The 22,442-nt window shown below is 44.0% G+C and overlaps 1 protein-coding gene across 7 annotated transcripts in view; it reads left to right on the plus strand.

Annotated features, from left to right (window-relative positions):
- Positions 1-21,828, plus strand: part of STPG4 (sperm-tail PG-rich repeat containing 4) — a 64,203-nt gene extending 42,375 nt beyond the window's left edge. For 3 of the 7 annotated variants that reach the window (XM_054547578.1, XM_054547576.1, XM_054547577.1), the window contains 2 exons: positions 18,437-18,541; positions 21,667-21,828. In XM_054547578.1, the coding sequence (XP_054403553.1) occupies positions 18,437-18,541; positions 21,667-21,783 (222 nt within the window). In that variant the 3' untranslated portion in view covers positions 21,784-21,828. The remainder of the gene's footprint in view (positions 1-18,436; positions 18,542-21,666) is intronic. The other 4 variants (XM_054547580.1, XM_054547581.1, XR_008522145.1 and 1 more) reach the window with 2 other exon arrangements.
- The last annotated feature ends 614 nt before the right edge of the window (positions 21,829-22,442 follow it).

Below are 22,442 nucleotides of genomic sequence, written 5' to 3' on the forward strand. Positions count from 1 at the left end.
CCCCTGATAACTGAGGCTTGATCATGAGGCCAGGTTTCCCCACTTGACCCCTTTGCAGTAGAATGAGTTCATATGCAAGTTCTTTCATCTGTTCCAGAAATCATTTTGGATGCTTATGTGTGTGACACCCTATGCCAAGTAGGCATTGTTGATACAAAGGCAAGTGAGACATTTTATCAATGCTCTCTCTGTGCTTTAACAGGACAGGGATAGTCTAAGGTCAGTTATCCAACCAATGTGTATGCATGCAAGCACACACAAACTTATACATATTAAATGAGAGTCTGTGATTCACAAGGCGTGTGTCTCGCTAATGTGGGAACAAATGGGCTTACATGCAGAACTTGAAACATGGCGCCCCAAATTAGACACTGATGACTCAATTTAACATTATCTGTTGGGCCGGGCATGGTGGCTCATGCCTGTTATCCCAGCACTTTAGGAGGCCGAGGCAGGCAGATCACCTGAGGTCAGGAGTTCAAGACCAGCCTGACCAACATGGAGAAACCCCATCTCTACTAAAAATACAAAATTAGCCAGGCATGGTGGTGCATGCCTGTAATCCCAGCTACTCGGGAGGCTGAGGCAGGAGAATCGCTTGAACCCAGGAGGAGGAGGTTGCAATGAGCTGAGATCGTGCCATTGCACTCTGGCCTGGGCAACAAGAGCGAAAGTCCTTCTGAAAAAAACAAAAACAAAAAACCACATGCATCTTCTTTCTTCCAACAGCCACCTCCAAAATTTTCCAATACATTTGCTTGATAAGCTTCCCAGCAAGTGCCCGACCCTAGGCAGAGGAAGGAGAAGAGGGCATGGGTGAAGAGAAAGCTTGGTTAAGGCAAGGGGCACCCATACCCATTTCTCAGAGCCTACATCCTAAGCAAAAATCAAATAAACCAAAGTGCTAGGTGTCCTCTCAGCTTTTAGGTCCAAGAGCCTTTCCATAAGGTATTCATCAGTTGAGGGGCCCAGGAAGGGAAATTTGTATTTATATCTTTCTCAATCACGCAGCAATGCCTGAAACTCCACAGGTAGAGATTTTGATATGAGAGCCCAAGAGGTGACATATACCACCCTTGATTTAACTGTTGAGAAATGTTTTGTGGAGGATTTTGTCTTTTCACATGTCCTCTTCTACATGCAAAAGCTCCCAAAAGGAGGAAAATATTGATCAAGTTCATACTAAGGCATTAGTGACCTATCAGATTCTCTCCCCTTCTCTGCCATGCTCCCAGGAACATAAATGAGACAAGAATTAGGATATCTGAGAGAAAGAAAAGGAACTGAAAAGAGGGAGAAATGTGAGACAGTGTCCCACTTATGTCATTATTAACTGTTCTTTCAGTGCATGGAACATGTGTGCTATGCTTTTAGACAGTAGCCTTAAGATAATTCCGTAAAACCTTCTACAAAATAAGAAAAAATAAAATTTACAGAGTTGGTATTTTGGGAATTTTAACAGATGTTTAACTTGTAAAATACATAAGTCTGTTGATTCATATAAGATGAACAATTTTGACATAAATGTGAAATAGAATAGTTTCAGAGAAACTCTACAACAATGAATGTTAAATAAATGGAGCTCCTGTTTATGTAGGATAAACCATTATTTTGTGCAATTTGAATATCCTTCTATTCCTTAGATCTGCAGGGAGCCCTAGGGGCCTAATCACCTCTTAAAGACCACACCTCTGAATACTATCACGTTGACAATGCCTGAATTTTGGAGGGGATGCATTCAAACCACAGCATAGGCCAGCCACTGGACATAGGCCCCTTGGGCAAAAGGTTGGTGGAGTTTATCCTCCGGAAAAACTCAATGAACCCAGAGGAAAGAACACTATATCCCAACACTTAGGGAACCCTAGGAAAAAGACTGGATTTGCCATTCACTTGTCTGATCTCAACATATCCTAGCCACATACCTAGAGTTTCTACCATGCAAGTAAGAAAAGCCTTTAGGTCGGGCCTGGTGGCTGACGCCTGTAATCCTAGCAATTTGGAAGCCCAAGGCAGGTGGATTGCCTGAGCTCACGAGTTCAAGACCAGCCTGGGGAACACAGTGAAACCCTGTCTCTAATAAAAATACAAAAAATTAGTCAGGCATGGCAGCGTGCGCCTGTAATCCCAGCAACTAGGAAGGCTGAGACAGGAGAATCGCTTGAACCTAGGAGGCAGAGGTTGCAGTGAGCCGAGATCGCGTCATTGCACTCTAGCCTGGGTGACACAGCGAGACTCTGTCTCAAAAAAAAAAAAAAGCCTTTAATGTGAACAAGAGATGGAGATAAACAGACAGAAGGCTGGAAACCTGGTTGAAAATAGAACTCTGGGAATAGAAGGGGAAGATTTTTAAAAATACAATTAGCATCCTCAGAAAGATGAGAACAGGAACATTATTTTCCAGTTAGGATTCTATATTTGGCCAAACTAACAATGAATTGTGAAAACAAAGACTTTCAACATGCAAAAACTCATAAAAATTACCTCCCAAATACCATTTTAAAAGATGCTGCTGGTGATAAATACAGCAAAACAAAGGAGCAGATCCAGAAAGAGGAAGGCATGGGACCCAGGAGAAAGTAGATATAATCTGGGAGAGGAGTAGTGAGGAAATGTCCCAGGTTGACCACTGTGCAGCAAGCTGAAAGAGAAACCAATCGATATAATAGAAAAAGAAAATAGGAAACTCTAGAAGGAATGTTTCGAAAGAAAAGGGGGCACAAGAACAGCTGATATGACTGGGAAAAATGAAGAAAATATACGTAGCAAAATGTGCAATAAAAAAAATGAGGCACTAATTGACTCCAGGTAAAACAAAAGGCTGTACAAGAACAGAAATAGGGCAGGCATGGTGGCTTACGCTTGTAATCGCACCACTTTAGGAGGCCAAGGGAGGCACATCACTTGAGGTCAGGAGTTCAAGACCAGCCTGGGCAACATGGTGAGACCCTGTCTCTACTAAAAATGCCAAAATTAGCTGGGCATGGTGGAGCATGCCTGTAGTCCCAGCTACTTAGGATGCTGGGGCAAGAGAATTGCTTGAACCCAGAAGGTGGAGGTTTCAGTGAGCCAAGATCGTACCACTGCACTCCAGCCTGGGTGACAGAGCAAGACTCTGTCTTAAAAAAAATTAAAAAATGTATTGTTGGATGATCGTTTAAGAATGAGGGAGTAAAACTGACTCGCAAAGACATGAACCTGTCTGCAGGGAGGGATATTTGAATAGAATATAATTTTGTAAGTGGTCAGTTCATTGGATAATTTGTGTTATAACTTTTGATTACATATACAACTTTGTCATGCAAGAACATTGGTACTCAATGCTCAGATAAAAAACAAATGCTGTGATAAGACATGCATATAGTCTTTTATTTTTATTATTTTATTTTTGAGACAGAGTCTTGCTGTGTCGCCCAGGCTGGAGTGCAGTCATGTGATCTCGGTTCACTGCAACCTCTGCCTCCTGGGTTCAAGTTATTCTCTTGCCTCAACATCCCGAGTAGCTGAGATTATAGGCGCCCGCCACCATGCCTGGCTAATTTTTTTGTATTTTCAGTAGAGACGAGATTTTACCATGTTGGCCAGGCTGGTCTCGAACTCCGGGCCTCAAGCGATCTGCCCACCTCAGCCTTCCAAAGTGCTGGGATTACAGGTATGAGCCACCGCACGTGGCTTATTTTTATGTTTTTTTTGAAAATGGGGACTTGCTGTGTTGTCCAAACAGGTCTTGAACACCTGGGCTTAAGCTCCTCCTGCCTCTGTCTCCCTGAGTGCTAGGATTACAGGCTTGAGCCACCACACTCAGCTCAATGCATAGTCTTTTCTAAATTTGGGCATTACTTTTGTTTTTGTTTTTGTTTTTGTTTTTTTGAGATGAGTCTCGCTTTGTCGCTCAGGCTGGAGTGCAGTGGTGTGATCTCGGCTCACTGCAAGCTCTGCCTCCCGGGTTCACACCATTCTCCTGCCTCAGCCTCCCGAGTAGCTGGGACTACAGGCGCCCGCCACCACGCCCGGCTAATTTTTTGTATTTTTAGTAGAGATGGGGTTTCACCATGTTGGCCAGGATGGTCTTGATCTCTTGACCTCGTGATCCACCTGCCTCAGCCTCCCAAAGTGCTGGGATTACAGGTGTGAGCCACCTTGCCCAGGCCTATATTTGGGCATCACTTTCTATGGATTGTCACAAATGGGATTTACTAGAGATTATATACATGTTGTTGATAAATTTTGACAGACCTTCAGCAATCAAGAGCATACTCATTTCACCAAATTTGTATGTCTTGTTTATCGTTATTTTTAAAATATTCATTAATTTGATAGTTTAAAAATGTTGTTTTCATATGTTTGATTTGTTTTCATATGATTGTTGTTTTAATATTTTTTTTAACATATTAGTTGTTTTAATATGTTTGATTGATTTATGGCTATGCATTCTAATTAGTGTTTATTAACCAGTTACTTGTGGCCCTTCCTGTATACTTTCTGGTTATGGTCTTTGCCCAGTTATCTATTGGGTGGAGTTTTAGTATTCTTTTCTGTTGATTTGTTTAAACTCTATATAGTTAAGAGATATTAGCACTTACATTTGTTGAAGTTTTTCAGGGATTTTTCCTTTTGCTTGTATTTTATTTATACAGAAGTTTAAAATGTAAAATGTCTGTGTCATCAAATTAGGTAGTTTGTCATCTTCTGGAATGTAAGTCCCATGAAAGAAGGGACTGTTGTCTGCCTTATTTATCAATGCCCACTACCTCATATAGTGTTGAAAAAATGTGTTGAATTAATGAATGAGATCTATGTATCTTTCCCTTATTCATTTCTTCTACTACTTAAAAAATTCCCTCCAGAGACATATTCACTTTAATTTCTTCTAATTTTTACTTTTGATTTTTTTTTTTTTTTTTTTTTTGAGATAGTCTTGCTCTGCCTCCCAGGCTGGAGTGCAGTGACATAATCTTGGCTCACTGCAGGCTCAACCTCCTGGGCTCGGGCTCAAGCAATCCTCCCACCTCAGCCTCCTGAGTAACTAATAGGTGTGTGTCATCATGCCTGGCTAATTTTTTTGGTAGAGACAGGATCTCACTATGTTGCCCAGGCTGGTACTTTTGATTTTCAAAAAAGTTTTAATTCTCTAATTCTTCTGAAATGTGTTTTGCATTCTAAGGTGGTAGTGTCATTTGAGCCCTGTTGACTTAGGATAGGCTGCCTCAATGTTGATATACATGAAACCTACAATCACCAGAAATCTGACCTGTAGATCTGGTACAATATAGTAGAGACCTATAGACATTCAGCTAGTCTCTTCAAATACTTTTGAGAATGAGGCTAGTTATAGAAGATACATATAGGCACCCATCTTTCCTTTCTTAACATGATCAGTGAAAATGAACTCACTGAAATATTTTAGTCACTTATACATACAATCTCAAAAGTTAGGCCAGGCACAGTGGCTCACGCCTGTAATCCCAGCCCTTTGGGAGGCCGAGGTGGGCAGATCACTTGAGGTCAGGAGTTTGAGACCAGCTTGGCCAACATGGTGAAACTGCATCTCTACTAAAAATACAAAAATTAGCTGGGCATGGTGGTGCACACCCATAATCCCAGCTACTTGGGAGGCTGAAGCCCAAGAATAGCTTGAACCTGAGACGCAGAGGTTGCGGTGAGCGGAGATCATGCCACCGCACCCCAGCCTGGGTGACAGAGCGAGACTCCGTCTCAAAAACAAACAACAAAACAACAACAAAATCTCAAAGGTTAACCTATGAAAAAATGAATAATGACCATATGAAGGCATAGCAGATTACTACTTAGTTTTTTAGTTATCAAAAGTACATTAAGTTTGAATTTAAAAATGCTCTAGGATCTTATGTGCCCGAAGGCCTCTTGATATAGAGGAGCTATTCTCACTTGTTAAAAACAAAACAAAACATGCAGCCTTCTTTGTGTCAGGGATTCAGGTGAATTATATTTTGTCCCCAAGTGTAGGTGGAGAAACAACTGGTAAGGAATTTGGTTGAAAAATGATTTTTAATCTTCACATTACCAATGTAAAGTTGTATACTTATTGGCTATTTAAGTTATTTTTGAAATAACTGAATCATTGGTGATGGATCAGCATCATTTTTTTGTCCATAGGAAAGTCTGTGAGGAGAGTATCTACATGTGCCTTTTGGGGTAGATGCCAGAGGACATATTCTACCATAAGTAAAAAGGGCCATTTTTTTTTACCCACAGAAAAACATTGTGTTGAAAACTTCTACCAGACACCATTCACTCTTAGCTCCTTAATAAGGACCAAGCCTCACAAATCCCAAGACCAAAATGTGTGGTTCACTCACAACAGCATGGTTTAAAGAGGAACAAATCCTAATCATTTTCATTCAAGAGAACTGGACAAAGGAAAACTTTCATTTGTAGTTTCTCCTCCCTTCACTCCTCCCCTTTAATTGATTTTATTGCTTTCATAAGTGACCTAAATAAGTCTCTTGATCTACCTAAAAACTGCATGATTTTATTCCCTCCTGAATGTGTTTCAAAATGTGGGCATTAAGGATATCAGATATTCTGCACTACTTCTTTGAACATATAGGGACTACTTTTTGATGACTACTTATTAATCCCATTAGAATAAAAAAGAGTGAGAAGATTTTCTTTTTCTAAAGACCACCCCTCCCCACCACCACCACCATCTACTTGGCATTGAGACTGTAGAGACTCAGTGCTTTTCTTGTCTATTGCTGGTGGGAGTATACATTAATACAACTCTTTGAAAGGAGGTTGGCAGTATGTATTAAGGTATAAAAACTGCCTTTTCACCCACAAATTCTACTTTAAGAAAACCCTCCTAAAGTAATTATCTTAAATACAGAAATATTCACCTATACAAAGATATGATCAAGGGATAATTTGCTCAAATGTGGCTATAAGAGTTTTAATTTTTTTTAAAGGTATAATTTGTAACAGCAAGATAACAGCAGCAACAATTTAATAGCAGAGGGGAAATCATTTTAAAAGAATATTATGTATCCACTCAAAAAATATTTGGCAGCCATTTAAACAATGATTGTGAAAATTATTAAAATAGCACCAGAAATGTTTATGATCTAATGTGTAGTGAAAAAATGCAGGATCAAATTGAGATGTATATTATGATTAATGTCAGAAAAATCATGTGTGTGAAAAATAGGAAATACATTAAAATTCTTTTAATGGCTATGCTGAGACACAGTGACTAAAGGTGATTGCTTATATTTCTTTCTCTTCCACTGGTTTCACAGTATTTCAAAATATAATTTTGTTTGTTTGTGATGGAGTCTCGCAGTGTCGCCCAGGCTGGAGTGCAGTGGCGCGATCTCGGCTCACTGCAATCTCCGCATCCCAGGTTCAAGCAATTCTCCTGCCTCAGCCTCCCAAGTAGCTGGGATTACAGGTGCCCGCCACCAGGCCTGGCTAATTTGTGCATGTTTAGTGGAGATGGGGTTTTGCCATGCTGGCCAGGCTGGTCTCAAACTCCTGACCTCAAGTGATCCGCCCGCCTCAGCCTCCCAAAGTGCTGGGTTTACAGGCGTGAGCCACCATGCCCAGCCCAAAATATAATTTTTAAAAGCGGAAAACAGGCAGTGTTTGAGGAAAAGAGCCATCAATATGGTTAAGATGAAAACACTTTGTTATTAAATAAAAATAGTCCCACTTTCTGCTACGTAATTAGGACTCAGTCATTCGTATGATGTTTGGGGTCTCTAGTGATTTACTAAGCAGATTCTTTGCAGTTATTGTTTCTCTTAGTTGTATATATAGTGAAAAAATGAGACACACATCTTTCCTGATAGTGGGAACAAAAAAAGTGGGTTTCTTTGATGTCAGAAATATTTCGTTTCTGTATTTCTTAAAACCTGACAGGCCTATAAAGAATAAGGAAAGGATTAGACAAACAGGAGTCTGTACAGATACAAATGGTCGTTACATGATCTGTTTCAGTCACCTTTAAAAATTCGAAAGTATCAGACCTGTGGCATAGACTATGCCCTCAAACTAGCATTGTGAAACGCTGCGGAATCATTCCAACTGTTTTAGCATTTAAGGAATTAGTTCAATTAAAAACTAAGCTGATAGTTTGAAACTCCAAAGGGAGCAGAAAAAGAATTAATAAACACAGTCTGGTTGAGTAAACCAGAAAATTGATTTCTGCTTGAATGGAATGTGGAAGCTAAGATGATTAAAGTAGGTCCCAGTCTCAACCTCCTCAAATATGTTTTACTTGTGGGTAACATTTTGGGAAAAATATAACATTTCAAATATAGCTTATAGACGTGCTAGAATTTTTTTTTTTTTTTTTTCCTGATACGTAGTCTATCACCCAGGCTGGAGTCCGGTGGCGGAATCTCGGCTCACTGCAATCTCCGCTTCCCAGGTTCAAGCGATTCTCCGGCCTCAGCCTCCCCAGTAGCTGGGATTACAAGTGCCCGCCACCAGGCCCAGCTAATTTTTGTATTTTTAGTAGAGACAGGGTTTCACCATGTTGGCCAGGCTGGTCTCGCACTACTGAGTTCAGGTGATCTGCCCACCTCTGCCTCCCAAAGTACTAGGATTACAGGCGTAAGCCACCGCGCCTGGCCTGTGCTAGAATTTTTAAGAAAATGATGTTTATCCTGGCAATTTTTCTTCTTAAAAAATCTGTGCTGCTTTCCCAACAGCGTTATCAGCCGAGTCATGTATCGCCGTCCAGCTGTGAGCGTGAAGAATTTCCTGTACTTTCTTATAACAATTTCTTGACTGGGAACAGCAGAGTGAATGTATCGGTTAGAATTTTTTCAGTTGTAATCGACAGAAACCTTCCAAATTAGCTTAAGCAAAAAATAAAAACATAAAGGTGGGGTGGAATGTACGGGTGCCTATAACCTTGGCACGTTAGGTACTGTTTTATCTTCCTCTCTCTCCTACTTCGCACGCGCTATCCCTTGGGCTAGGCAAAATGGCTGCACTAGGGCCGCACCCTGCCCATTTAGCAAGGAATGTGAAAAGGCAGGCTCCTCTGATTGGCCAGTTAGGGTCAGGTGCCTGCCCCTGGGCCAATCACTGTGATCAGGAGCAGGGGATCCTCTGGTCAGTCTAGGTCCCCTACCCATCTCTATGTGTGGTGTGAGGTGCTCTGCCCTACCCCACGCTGAGGGAGTGACCTTAGTTATCCAGAGACTAGGGAAAGAATGCCAGGAAGCGGGACAACACCTACCTACTACCTGGACTGCAAAAAGAGGGTGCTCATGCTATTTTAAATGAAAGAAATCTCTAGGACAGAGGCATGAAAATAGAAAGATGGCCTTTCAGATTTCCATTCTTCTCAATGCCCTTCATTCCTTTGGTGCCTCACTTGTCTGAAGTTGCCTCTCCTACTGTTAGCAAAGCATCTGGGAGATGTAAGAGAAGAACCTCCCAGTCCTGCTCCTGCCAGTGCTGAGGCTTTAGCCATTTGCGTTGTCAGGGCAGCTCTCACACCTGGGGCAGCAGCCTGGGGAAGTGGGAGGAGAGGGTTCAGGGCAGTTGCCAGCCCTGTCCAAGTTTGAGGCCGGAACTGCCTCAGATTTCAAACCATTGTGGGTTGCCTTCTCCTGCGGCCTCCTAAAAAACAGAGGATGAGGCAGTGAACACCTACAGCCAGTCTGAATTACCTGGGCGTCCTTGGCATGTGTGTTCCTGTGAAAGCTGCACCTTGAGGCGGGGCAGGTTTGTGATCACTTGGTGTTGCCCCTCCCATGCGGCAGCCTAACTAGAAACCCAGATCGTCACATTTTCTCTCTTTGCGGAAATAAACAGTACCAAGGTAGACTTCAGAGGTATCGTCAATTACTAATTTTGCAAATGTGAATAACTTTTGGCCCCTAACAGGTTTGCTTCTACCCCATCCACCAGCGTGTATTTCCCCCTTCTCTTGGGAACCTGTAGACCAGTGTTTACAGAATTCTAGAATTTCCTGAGTTGCACAGGCCCTGCCACACACCTTCTCTTGAGTGCCCAGAGAGGTGGCTGTAGCTTTTCTCTGTACCCACCTCCACACAGGATTCTGTCCTCCTTGCTGAGGGGCTTTTTTTTTTTTTTTTTTTTTTTTTCTCCTCTTTTGAGCAGTGTATCACACACACCAGATTTGGGGAGATCATTTTTACCACCCCATGTAGTAATTTCAGTTTATGCTGCTTATTACTTGTATTTAATGCATGGATATATATAGATATTTTGGGTCATAATTTTTTTCTGACCCTTTCTCTTTTCAATATATCAACTGAAAGTTGTTTGTGCTAAGATAAATGGGAGTGGATTATGTGCTCTTTCTAGATTCCCTTTAGCTTTACGATTTTAAAGAAAAACAGCTTAGAACTAAGTACGGATACTTTCCAGCACTGAGAAGCGAGGCCAGTAACTGGCTCTAGCTCCCACAGCTGAAACGCTAAATCACTGGTTTCTAACCCCGCTGAGCCTCACTTTCTCATCTGTTAAATAGAGATATTAGCACCTCCTGCACCAGGCTGGCATGAGGATCAAATGAAAGTAGGTGTGTGAAAGAATGCTGTGAAGTAGAGATGGCTGCAGGGAGGGGGCAGCTCTCTGGCTCTCCGGTCTGTGGGGAGCTGTCAGTGGGCAGCAGTGAAGGCTGCCTGCTGAACCCGTTTTGGGTTAGGGTAGAGAGAAGGCCTGGAAGACCAGCACCCAAAGGGCTTTAACCTGCTCCTGTCTGTAAACGAGAATTCAGAATGAAGGCTTGCAGAAACCGGAAATACATGGTGACATTTAGATGTTTACATCTGCCATCAAACTGTAAAAACCATTCTCATGTTCATACACACGTGAAAAGCAAAAAGGTGTTAACTTGAGAAAGTTGAAATTTCAGGTCCCTCAGTGCATTTTTTTTTTCTTTTTAAAGAGATGGGGTTTCACCATGTTGGCCAGGCTGGTCTCAAACTCCTGGCCTCAAGAGATCTACCCATCTGGGCCTCCAAAAGTGCTGGGATTACAGGCGTGAGCCACTGCATCCAGCCCCTCAGTGCATTTTTTGACAGGAGCCTATGCAGACATCTGTGAATACACACCTCATGTTTCTTGGTCCACTTAGTCCATTCCTGCTGCTATAACAAAATACCTTAGACTGGGTAATTTATAAACCATAGAAATATATTGTTCACAGTTCTGGAGGCCAGGAAGTCCAAGATCAAGGTTGGTGTCTGATGAGGGCCCTCTTCCACGTAGATGGTGCTTCTAGCTGCATCTGCACGTGGTGAAGGGCATAAGAGCTTCCGCCATAAGAGGATGCAGCTAGAAAGCAGCATCCTTCCTGTCTGAGGAAGGCAGACAAGCTTCCTCAGGCCTCTTTTATAAGTGCAGGAGTCCCATCCATGAGGAAGAAGCCCTAATGACATAATCACCTCCCAAAGGCCCCACGTCTTAACACTATCACAGGGGCCATTAGGTTCCAACATACGAATTTTGGGGGGACATCAGCATCCAGACCATAGCAGTGCACAGAGATTCTTCACCTGGGAAATAGAATGCGTGCACTTTCTGGAGAAAGATGATTTTTTTAAAGTAAGATTAGCAAATTCAAGTTGGTTACCATGGAGTAAGATTGAGTCATATCTCATATTAAAGGATTTGCTCTATGGTTTATTTTCCTCATAAGTTTACATGATCTCATTTGTCTTAACAACTTAAAAACAAATTTTGTAACATAGTAATGATTAAAAATCCCTTTTGCACGTGGATCTGAGTGCACTCTGCCAGTCTCTACCTGCTTGCCCCGTGCCTTTCCCCCTCATATCCCTCCCTCCCTGTCCACCTGTGTCTTCACTATCTTCAAGGGGTTACTCCAGACCCGTCTTCCCTGGAGCTTCCTCATATCACTTGCCTCTCCCCGTGGCCTCGCCTCACTGTGAACTCATCATAAGCCCTCCGAGTTGGTATACTCACGCATTTCGTATTGAATTCTATTCTGTGACAGTTTGCTTTTTGGTTGCTGTGGTGGTGGTTCCTTAATTCGTATATTGGGATTTTCACAGATTTTTATCCTTGTCTTCACAACTAGATTGCAGGCACCCTGAAGTCAATGATGCTAGATGAAATGTCTTTAACATCTGCCAGAATCCCTGGCCTAAATACCTTGCACACAGCAGGTTTCAGTGAATATTTGTGGATTTGACTTTGTAAGCTTTGTTTTAATGAGGTTTGACACATTCAACCTAGCAGCAGTCCCTAACCCCCTGGGATATTCATGGTTCAGAAAGTTGAATGGAAGAGAATTCCTACTGTTAACTTGCACACAGATTAAGATATCCCGGCGACCACTAATCATCTGTTCTTTGGTATTTTCTACTAATTAAATCAGCACAGTCCAGTTAACACTTTTTATTTTGTTTTTGCAATGCAGTGAATTTGTCCCAGCGAGGTTAAAATGAATAACATCCTTCTCTCTAGGCTTGTCCTCGAGGCCCTGCCCATTTTGGCCTAGCTTTCCCAACACAACTTCCCATAAACCCTTCCACCAGCCTCAAATGTACTTCCTTGAGGGGCTTCTCGGACCCCTTGGACCAGATGAGTTTACTCTCTGAGGTGCTCTCCATAGCATCCTATACGTCCCTTTGTGTGATACTCCCCACGTTTGTGATTTATTTATTTATTCATTTTTGGTAAGGTATGCCTTCCTTGCTAGAATGTGAGGCTCATGAGCATACGAAATCCACGCCTACCTGGTCGATGAGGAAGTTCTGCTGCCAGTAACAGAGACCCTGAATAACAATGTTATAAGCAAGATAGGAATTGATTTCTCTCTTGTATACAGTCTCTGCAGTCGGCAGTTTAGGGCTGGTGTGGTAACTCCACCGCATCAGACTCCTCCTATGGGCTGTTCTGCTGAGCATGGCTTCCATCCTCATGGTCCCAGAGAGTAGGGAACAGGGGCCCAGCAGGCAGGAAGGAGCGTGCGGCAGAAACACAATATGCCCTCTCCTGAAGGCTTCCCCTTGGAATTTGCATGCACCTTTGCCACCTCCATCCTATTGGCCCAGGATTGGTCATGCAGCCACACCTAGCTGCCAGGGAGGCTGGGAAAGTGAATCCTTATTCTGGGTAGACATAAGCCCAGTTAAAAATTGTTCTATCACTAAGAAATGAGGAGAGAGCAGCTGTTAGGAGACAGTCATATACCACTGTATTCCCAGCTTCCAGCCCACGGCCTGGAACAATGTATATTGGCTGAATAAAGACATGAGCTGAACACTGATGTATTCATGTGCTAGGGCTGCCATAACAAAGTACCACAAACCGGGTATTTATTGTGCCCAGTACAACAAAAATGTGTTGTCTCACAGTTCTGGAGACTGGAAGTCCCAGCCAAAGGTGTTGGCAGTGTGGGTTCCTTCTGAGTGCTGTGAGGGACAATCTGTTCATGCCTCATTCGCAGCTCGTGGTGACTTGCTGGCATTCTTTGGTCTTCCTTGGTTTAGAGTTCCATGCCTTTGTTTTCACATGGTGTTTTCCCTGTGAGCATGTCTCTGTATCCACATTTCTCCTTTTAATAAAGGACACCAGCCATGTTGGACGAGGCCCCACCCTAATGACTGCAGCTTAAATAATTACATCTGCAACAACCCTATTTCCAAATCAGGTCACATACTGAGGTACCGGGAATTCCAAATTCATAAGACCTTAAAAACTGGGGAGAGACAGTATTCAGCATGGAAGCCATGTCAACACAATGGAAATTCATAGGACTTATGATTGGGGGGTATAGAATTCGATGCCTAACAACTTGGGACAGTTTCAACTACTCTAACGTTCTCTAGGAGGCATCTGGCATTTGGCTGCCCTGGGCTGCCCCAGAGTGATACACGTCTTCACTCCGGAGGAGTGTATTGATTATACAGATTAACCAGTCCCAGCCTCTCAGCCCTGGGGAGGAGTGTGTGCAGGCAGGGGATGTCGGGCTTACCAAAGGCCTGTAATGTTACACAGCATTATGACCCATCAGAAGTTGGAATCAATAAGCCAGGCTTCTTCGTGGTATGACAGAGACCTAGGAGCTCTCCAGGAAAGTCTGAGTCTTTTGCAGCAAGATGAAAGCTCCTGGCCTTGGCGACATCCCGTAACCCACTGGGATCACACTTAACAAGACAGCCCTGTTACACCAGAGCCTGGTTTGGCATCTGAAAGCCAGGCAGATAGCTCAGCTCTTGCTCAGCACCACCTCAGCCCCTCCTATCTCCATTTATTCTTTTGTGGTGTTTCTGTTTGGTTCTGCCTATATCCCTCACTGGACTCCAAACTCCCCAGAGGCCAAAGAGAGTATTTTATTCATCTGTGTAATAATCCTTACAGCTCCCATTGGTTAAAGTTGCCCTCAAATAAAAGCACAATTAAATAGGGCTTTTTCAAAGGGAAGAGAGTGATATTCTCATCAGGAGGGTTGAGATGTAATGTACCAGAGCTGAGGAATAGATACTATAAAAGTTCCCTGTTGTTTCTTTTGACATCAAGTTCTAGGACTCTAGGAAGGTGACTACTCTGTTCTCCCCTAGAGACAGAATTTTTGTCAGTGGTCTTTGAAAGGTTTAGCTTTGGGAAACCCACAGTTGCCAAAGCATGACCCTGACAAAAGCAAGGTTTAAGAAACGGCCCATTTGATTTGTGGAAGAGATGCTTAGTGCTGCTTGATGAATCCGAGGCCTCCCTCTGCACACGTATCATACACAATGTGAGACCCAAGGTCTAGATCACACTTGAGGATCCCCAGTAAAGGAGAGAGCAGAGTGCTCAGCTTTAAGGAAGAGGAGAACATGGTTCAAATGTCCCTCTTGTTTTAAACACCCTCCCATTGAACTGGGTTCAGAAATGGCACATCCTGAGCCATCTGTCCACTCAAGCCGTCCTCGGATGGGGCAGCAGTGGGACTCTGCTAGAGCTGTTTCCTGGCCATTGCAGGGCCCGGCCATGAGCAGTCTCAGAATAGTCACGGCTTTGCCGCAGCATGCCTGTGGCTTTAGAATATGAACTTGGGCTTATATCCACTTCCCTAATGCTCCCTCTTAAAGATCCCATCTGCCACATGTGGAATAGCGTTCAGTAACTTCTTTCTGCAGCACATCTTAGTCCCTTTGATTCAGATGACCAAGTCCATGCAAGGAAACTGCTGGATGGGATGGCAATGCATCATGCTTCATCAGGCTTCATGCCTGGACTCCCAGGCAGCTTGAGACTAGGAAGCTTTAGAAAGCAAAGCCGCATTAGGCCTGGGGAAAAGGGGCAGGTCGCTCCTTTCTTAGCCATTCTGCAGATGGCCATCATACGTGTGGGATCAATGGTAGCACACTCAGCATCATCTCTTGCCCCAGCTACTCATCTGGCTTCAGAGCACTGCATTATTATGGCCAAACTGAGAGGCTCCTGCACAAACTGTTCCTGTGCAGATTTTCTTGGCGTTTTGCTTCTTTGTGTTTATTATGGCTTAGATTTCTTCAATGTGAGTACAGAATTCACACCAAACAGAGAGCCTCACCCTGACAGCAACCTCTGTCACACGTATACATCAGTTTGAAAACATGACTATTTTCATCTCTCTGCCATGAGTTGTAAAATGATGAGGCGCATCTATCCCTTGATTATCAGATGTGTGCTTGGCTGATAATAACAGACTCCATTCATGGTGGAGTAATTGAGAATGGCAGCCCCGATTACATGGCTGTGCCACCTGCCAGAGAGAATGGGAAAGACTTACTTTAAATCCTGTGGAAGGGCTGGGTGCGGTGGCTCACGCCTGTAATCCCAGCACTTTGAGAGGCCGAGGCGGGCAGATCATGAGGTCAGGAGTTCGAGACGAGCCTGGCCAATATGGTGAAACCCCGTCTCTACTAAAAATACAAACATTAGCCAGGCTTGGTGGCGCGCACCTGTAGTCTCAGCTACTTGAGAGGCTGATGCAGAAGAATCGCTTGAACCTGGGAGGCAGAGCTTGCAGTGAGCCGAGATGGCGTGACTGCACTCTAGCCTGGGCGACAGAGTGAGATTGTCTCAAAAACAAACAAACAAACAACAAACCATGGAGAGTCTGCAGTGCAGTGCTTGTTCTGCGAAATTTGTGGCGCTCATTTGTGGCCAGCCTTACCTATTATAAGGATCTTACAGATACATGTCCCTATTATGACCTTACTGCTGGCTCTCTCTCTTCTCCCCTCCCCTCGCTTTCTCCTCCTCTCCCCTACCCTTCTCCCTCCCCTCTCATTCTCCCTCCCCTCCTCTTTTCTTTTCTTTTTTCTTGGGTCTCATTCTGTTTCCCAGGCTGGAGTGCAGTGACATGATCATGGCTCACTGCAGCCTTGACCTCTGCAGCTCACCTCACTTGACCTCTCACCTCAGCCTCCCAAGTAGCTGGGACCACAGGAACACACCCCCACAACTGGCTAATTTTTATATTTTTTAGAGACAAGGTCTCACCATGTTGCCCAGGCTGGTCTTGAACTCCTGATCTCAAGTGATCCACCAGCCTTGGCCTCCCAAAATGCTAGGATTACAGGCGTGAGCCACCATGCCTGGCCCCTTTTCTTCTTTACCTAATTTCCATAGTCATTTATCTATACATTAAGTGTCTTGTTTTCTTGTTTCAGAAGCACTCGTGTTCATTGTAGAAAAATTACAAAATGCATATAAGCAAAAAATGTTTTTGGTTTCCTTTTTATTCAGCACGCCACTACCGCAAGAAAACTACTGTTTATGAACATTCTGAGATAATTTCATTCCAAGTTTTTTTAATGCACATTTGTTCAGCTTGCACTTTTGACTTAATGACATTTGGGAGTAGTTATGTCTATAAAAACTCATCAACACTGGACTGCTGGATGGAAGCATTGTAATTTATTTAACCAGGCACATATTATCCATTATTTAGTTTATTTCCCGGTTTTCACTTTTGGAAACAATGTTACAGTCTTTGTGTTTAAATATTTGCACACATTCTCAATTGTTTTCTTAGGGTGAATGCCTAAAACTGGAATTGCTGGGTCAAAATAATAAATATACATCGTCTTAAACTCCGTTTTGTGAAAACTTGAAAAATATATACAACTTAGAATACTGTATTGAAACCTCATGTACCTAGTCAACAATTCAACAATGTTCAATTTTAGGCCAGTGTTTTAGGTGAATACTCCCACCCACTTCCCCTAACTCCTGCATTATTTAGAAACAGATCCAAGACATCATGCTAGAAAAACACTTGTTTCTGTTTTTTGCCCTGTCCCACTCCTGAGGCAAGGAACCCTAGCTATTTGAAAATGGAGGAGAAAAAAGTGAATTACTAGGGGAAAAAAAAGATGAACATCATGTTAGCATTATCCAGTGTGGTGTTTGGGCTATTCCCATTTTCCCTACCACATTCTAGGCTGAAGACTCATCATTTGTCTCCTGGTTTCCTGCAACAACCAATAACCACTCTTCTTTCTTCTTTCTCCCTCTCTGGATAGGCATATATGTTTTAAGCTGTTTAATATCTTGCCAGATTGCACTCTGGAAAGGCTGAGCAAATTGATGCTTCTGCCAGCATCATAAGGAGTGCTTGTGCTGGTTGTTAAAGCTTTGGCTTCCTTCTTTCCCTCTCTCCTTCCTTCCCCTCCCTCCCTCCCTCTCTCCCTTCCTTCCCTTCCTTCTTTCCTTCCTTTTCTCCCTCCCTTTCTTCCTTCCTCTCTCTTCTTTCTTAACCTTTTTTAATTTTTAGAACCCCCTTCTCCTCATCCCATGGGAAAAAAAAAGGAAGTTTGCTTTTTAAATTAGAATTTATTTGGTTATAAATGAGGTTAAAGCCCTCCTTCCTCGAAGTTTGCTCATTAAACATTTGTATATCCTCTTTATGAATGGCCTGTTGCTAATTTTCCTACTGGAGTGATTGTCTTTTTAAAATTGTGTTCACCTATTTATGTTTATCTCATAGCATTGTGCTTATATCAATGAATTGCCATGAATAGTTTTTTGGACTAAGATAACATATATGACATTTATATGAAAGAATAAGCATTTTTATGAAGCTAACAGCTTGGAGCAGCAAGTCACCTTTATCAGTCAGAGGGACAAGTACAGCATGAGGCATGCATGCTGCTGTGAGGGGACGGGGGACCTGAGTGTGGGCTGGGAGCCCCAGGGCGTCAGGGACCCTGGCAGGGACAAGGGAGGCAGGAACCGCTCACCTAACCCTCCTTCACTCCTCACCATCATGCACAAGGAAGGTGAGGCAGGAGTTACTCCCGTTTCACAATGACTTGTCCCAGCTCACACCTTAAAGAGATCTCTCGAGACCAAATATGGGATTTTTCTACTATATCACAGTGATTCATATGTTTATTTGTAGAAGGCAAAGCCTTAAAATATATCAAATGTACAATAATAATGAAGCAATTTTTTAAATGTTCAATAGCATGAAGGCCCTGGTCCAGGTCATTATAATGTGAAAATACCTCCAACAAGCTCTATCACTTCTTGTTTTCAATCCAGAGTCCCTCGATTCTTGCCCAGCTGTTCAGTAAGTATTTGGAAAGACAGACCGCCCCCCACCCCCAGGGGTATGGTTATGGTGGTAGGTTTTCTGTTTCTATGTGTGTGGGAGGTACAGGGCGGTGGTGAGATGGGGGAATGATCATGTGTATACAGTTCTGGTACATACAGTTGCCTGTCAAGGCAATCAGAAGTGAAATGCTCAAATACCTGGAAGTTCTCAACCAACTTCAGGTTCAGAGTGACTCCAGGCCCAAAATCTGTGGCTGAATTATGGGGCCAGTTGGAAGCAGCACATTAATCAGCCACCAATGTTACCAACTAGATGCTTTGTTGGGGGTACCTGCAGTGGCTGCCTCCCGCCAGCCAGAATGTGTGTGGCTTCTGGGAGCCCAAGGAAGCAAAATTTGAAGCAGAAACATTTTTGTTGAACCAAATGGGACCATTAAGGCATTAGCGATCACCCCACCCCCCAAAACTCAGGACAGACAGGGAAGAGGCTCAAGTCCATGGAGAGATACAAAGAACGTGGATCCTGGGAGCATGCAGGACTCCTCCAAACCTAGAGAAGACCGGGAAAGATTAGAAAAGCATAACGTGAAGTTTACCAACAGTGGATTTTTTTAATTTTTAATGTCAAAAGACAGTTTTAATTCCCATAGCTTTGTTGCTTTCAGTCTGCAACTCAGTCTGAAAGTCCCCAAGACTGACTGGTATGTAGACTCATTTGAGGTGGCTGGGGAGACAGAAATACAAATTCTGCCTGTAAGAAAATGGGCCCACCCTGGGGAGTCAAGGGGCTAGGAGGAGAAGTTGGAGCGGTGGGTAGAAGAGGACTAGTACTGCCACTGCCTGGGCTGCAAATCACCTCCCCTAGCCCTACCTAGCCCATGTCCCAGGCCATGGCCTTCAGAATCTCTGCCCCAGAGCTGCTGGGCAGCAGAGTAAGGTAGCACAGCCTTTAGCTAGAGTGATAATGGGGAGGCCCTGCCAGTGAAATTGCAGACAGACTGACAGCAGGATGCTGGAGGATCCACACACCTTAGTGGCATCACCATGATCCAGAAACATGTTTGTCAGAGCCCACGGGGTCGGGCATTCTCAGGAACACTGAGTCATGCTAACCAAACTCCCAGGCAACAGAAGATGTAGTGTTAACTTCTAATCATTCACCATACGGGCCTGGTGACTGGAGCACTGATTGGTGGAGTCTCTCCCTTATAGAAAATTTTCATGGAAGCTGAAGACAACCAGAAGGTTGTTGGTGGCAGTGAAATCAGGGGAGGGGAACTGAGCTTGATGTTCTCAAGGTGGCTGAACCCCAACCAGCAGCCTTCTGAGGGGTGGCCTTGTGAGGTGCAGGCCCCCTGAACCTTCTGTTCTCTGCCCTGGCCTCCCAGGACTCCACATGCACGCTGAACCCTCATTAATAGCAATAATAAAGGCTTCAGCTTCCTTTGACGTTTGGCCAGGACTTGATTAGATTTCCAGGCTGCTCCTCTGCTTTTGGCAAGGGAAACATCCTGTCATTTAAAGCGGTTTTTGCAGGCAGCTGATCTCATGTGCTCTGGACTGACTGCTCTGCTCCACTCTCGCTGTTTCCTGAAGAGATAAGAAACTGCAGGGCAGGGTGGAAATGACAAGTAGGTGATAATAGTAAAAAATAATAGTGGTGGTAGCTAACTGCTGGCCTGTCCAAGCCTCTTTGTCTTAGAGAGACACCAGTGAGCCTCATAGCCCCCTGGAGGCAGGTACTCTGCCCTGTTTGATGGGTAAGGTATGAGAAGCCCATGCCCAGGCTCCCACTGAGCTGTTGGTGGTGGGACTAGGACTGGAACTCAGGCTTGTTGGACTCTAAAACCCTTGATCTTAACCATTACACTGGTGTCTCAAATGCCTTCGGACTTCAAGAATATGTGCATGTGCCGCCAGCATGGGAGACACCGACCTAAGAAATTGAAGTCTTAGTCTATGAAAATGGCATTTATTTGTATTTTATCACTACAGAAGAGAAGCTTTGTTTAAATAATTGGTAAAATAGGGCCAGGTGTGGTGGTGCACCCCTGTAATCCCAGCTACTCAGGAGGCTGAGGCATGAGAATCGCTTAAGCCCAGGAGGTGGAGGTTGCAGTGAGCTGAGGTCCTGCCACTGCACTCCAGACTGGGTGACAGAGTGAGACCCTATCTCAAGAAAAACAAAAACAAACAAAAAAACCCAAAAAACCCCAGCCAGGTGCTGTGGTTCACGCCTGTAATCCCAACACTTTGGGAGGCGGAGGTGGGGCGAATCACGAGGTCAGGAGATCAAGACCAACCTGGGCAACATGGCGAAACCCCATCTCTACTAAAAATACAAAAAAAAAATTAGCTGGGTGTGGTGGTGGCAGGCACCTGTAATCCCAGCTACTTGGGAGGCTGAGGCAGGAGAATCGCTTGAACCCGGGAGGCAGAGATTGCAGTGAGCCGAGATCGCACCCACTACACTCCAGCCTAGCAACAGAACGAGACTCTGTCTCAAAAAAATATATAAATAAATAATAATATTTGTTCAAGCATTTTATAAAAACAAAAACATGACTTTTAAAAATTAGAACTCGTGGATCCCTTGAGAACACTTCTGACCCTGGGGTCCATGGACCCTGGTTGAGAAACACCTTACTTTAATAACTCTGGGTCAATGACTAAAACCCAACCCGAGTTTGAGAGGCGATTTGGGCTTTTGAGTTAGACCAATCAGGTTCAGAATTAATTCTCTTCACTCACTTCTTACTAGGCTGAGGTCACCAGGGGGAAAGATGATGGCATTCCTTGGGATAGGAGTTGCCTGGGCCAAGTGCCCTTTGGGAGAAGGTGTGCCTTGAGATGCAGGTGGCATGTGACCCCGCCTCTCCCAGCAGGTTCTAGGTGGCCCCTGGCTTGGTCTGGCCTCTCAGCCCCCCTCCAGCCTCATGGTGAGCCCCTAACAGGAGCAGCCTCTGCTCCAAGGACATGCTCCAATTCGAGGGTCTGCCAGGCTTCAGCCCAGGCTGGTGTGGCCCTGGTCTTCATCCTTGGGGAATTTGTCCACCACATCCAAGCCAGTAGCCAGGCACAGGAGCCTCAGGGTTTTGGTTTCACTGTCTCATCAGTCCCTGTTTTCTTCTCTGTTTTCAGAAAACCCCAGGCCCGGGAGCATATACAACTTTAAGACAATTCCCTAAGCAGTCTCCGACCATAGCCAAAATGGGCCGAGAACATAGCCTTTTCTTCAACAACACAATTAGCTTTTAAAATAAAGCGATCTTGGCACCAAGCTCTACTTTGAGGTTTAGCACATTCTCGTGTTTAGAAAACTGTATTTTGTCTATTCCTTGGAGGGGTTTGGCCACAGAACATGATTGATTGCTTGAGGTGACTGTCCTGCTTGCTTATCTGGGATAGTCCCAGCATAATTACCAGTTCTCTCTCAAAAGTGTCCTGGTCTGAGCAATAAATTATATGTTCACTATGCTTATTACCAAAGAGCAGATTCGGACAGACTGTGCCCCGGGCTGCTCTTGGACAGGCCCTGAGATGTCTGGTCTCTGCTCTGTGTGGCCTTGTTCTCTCTAGCTGGAACTCAACTGCATTAGGGTTATAAGGCCTCATGGCCCTCTTGAAGACTTCATGGGTAGTCAGCATTAAACAGAGGCCAAGCTGAGCATCACAGCATCCCAAAAACTGGTTCTTTCTCTCTTTGAACCCCCTGAAAAGAACAATATTGATTCAATCTGATGAATATTTGTGTTTTCCAGTCAACAACATTTTGAGTATCTGCTATGTGCAAGGTGCCGAGCTGGGGTTGGAGAGTGGAGTCTTGAAACAAAGATGAATGAGGCATGTGACTGAGTTTGGGGAGGGTTGTGCCGGAAATGGAGTGTGGGGTAGTGCCGGTTGGGGGAAGCCATACA

The sequence above is a fragment of the Pongo abelii genome, chromosome 12 (assembly GCF_028885655.2).
Source record: "Pongo abelii isolate AG06213 chromosome 12, NHGRI_mPonAbe1-v2.0_pri, whole genome shotgun sequence".
NCBI classification, from domain to species: Eukaryota; Metazoa; Chordata; class Mammalia; order Primates; family Hominidae; genus Pongo; species Pongo abelii.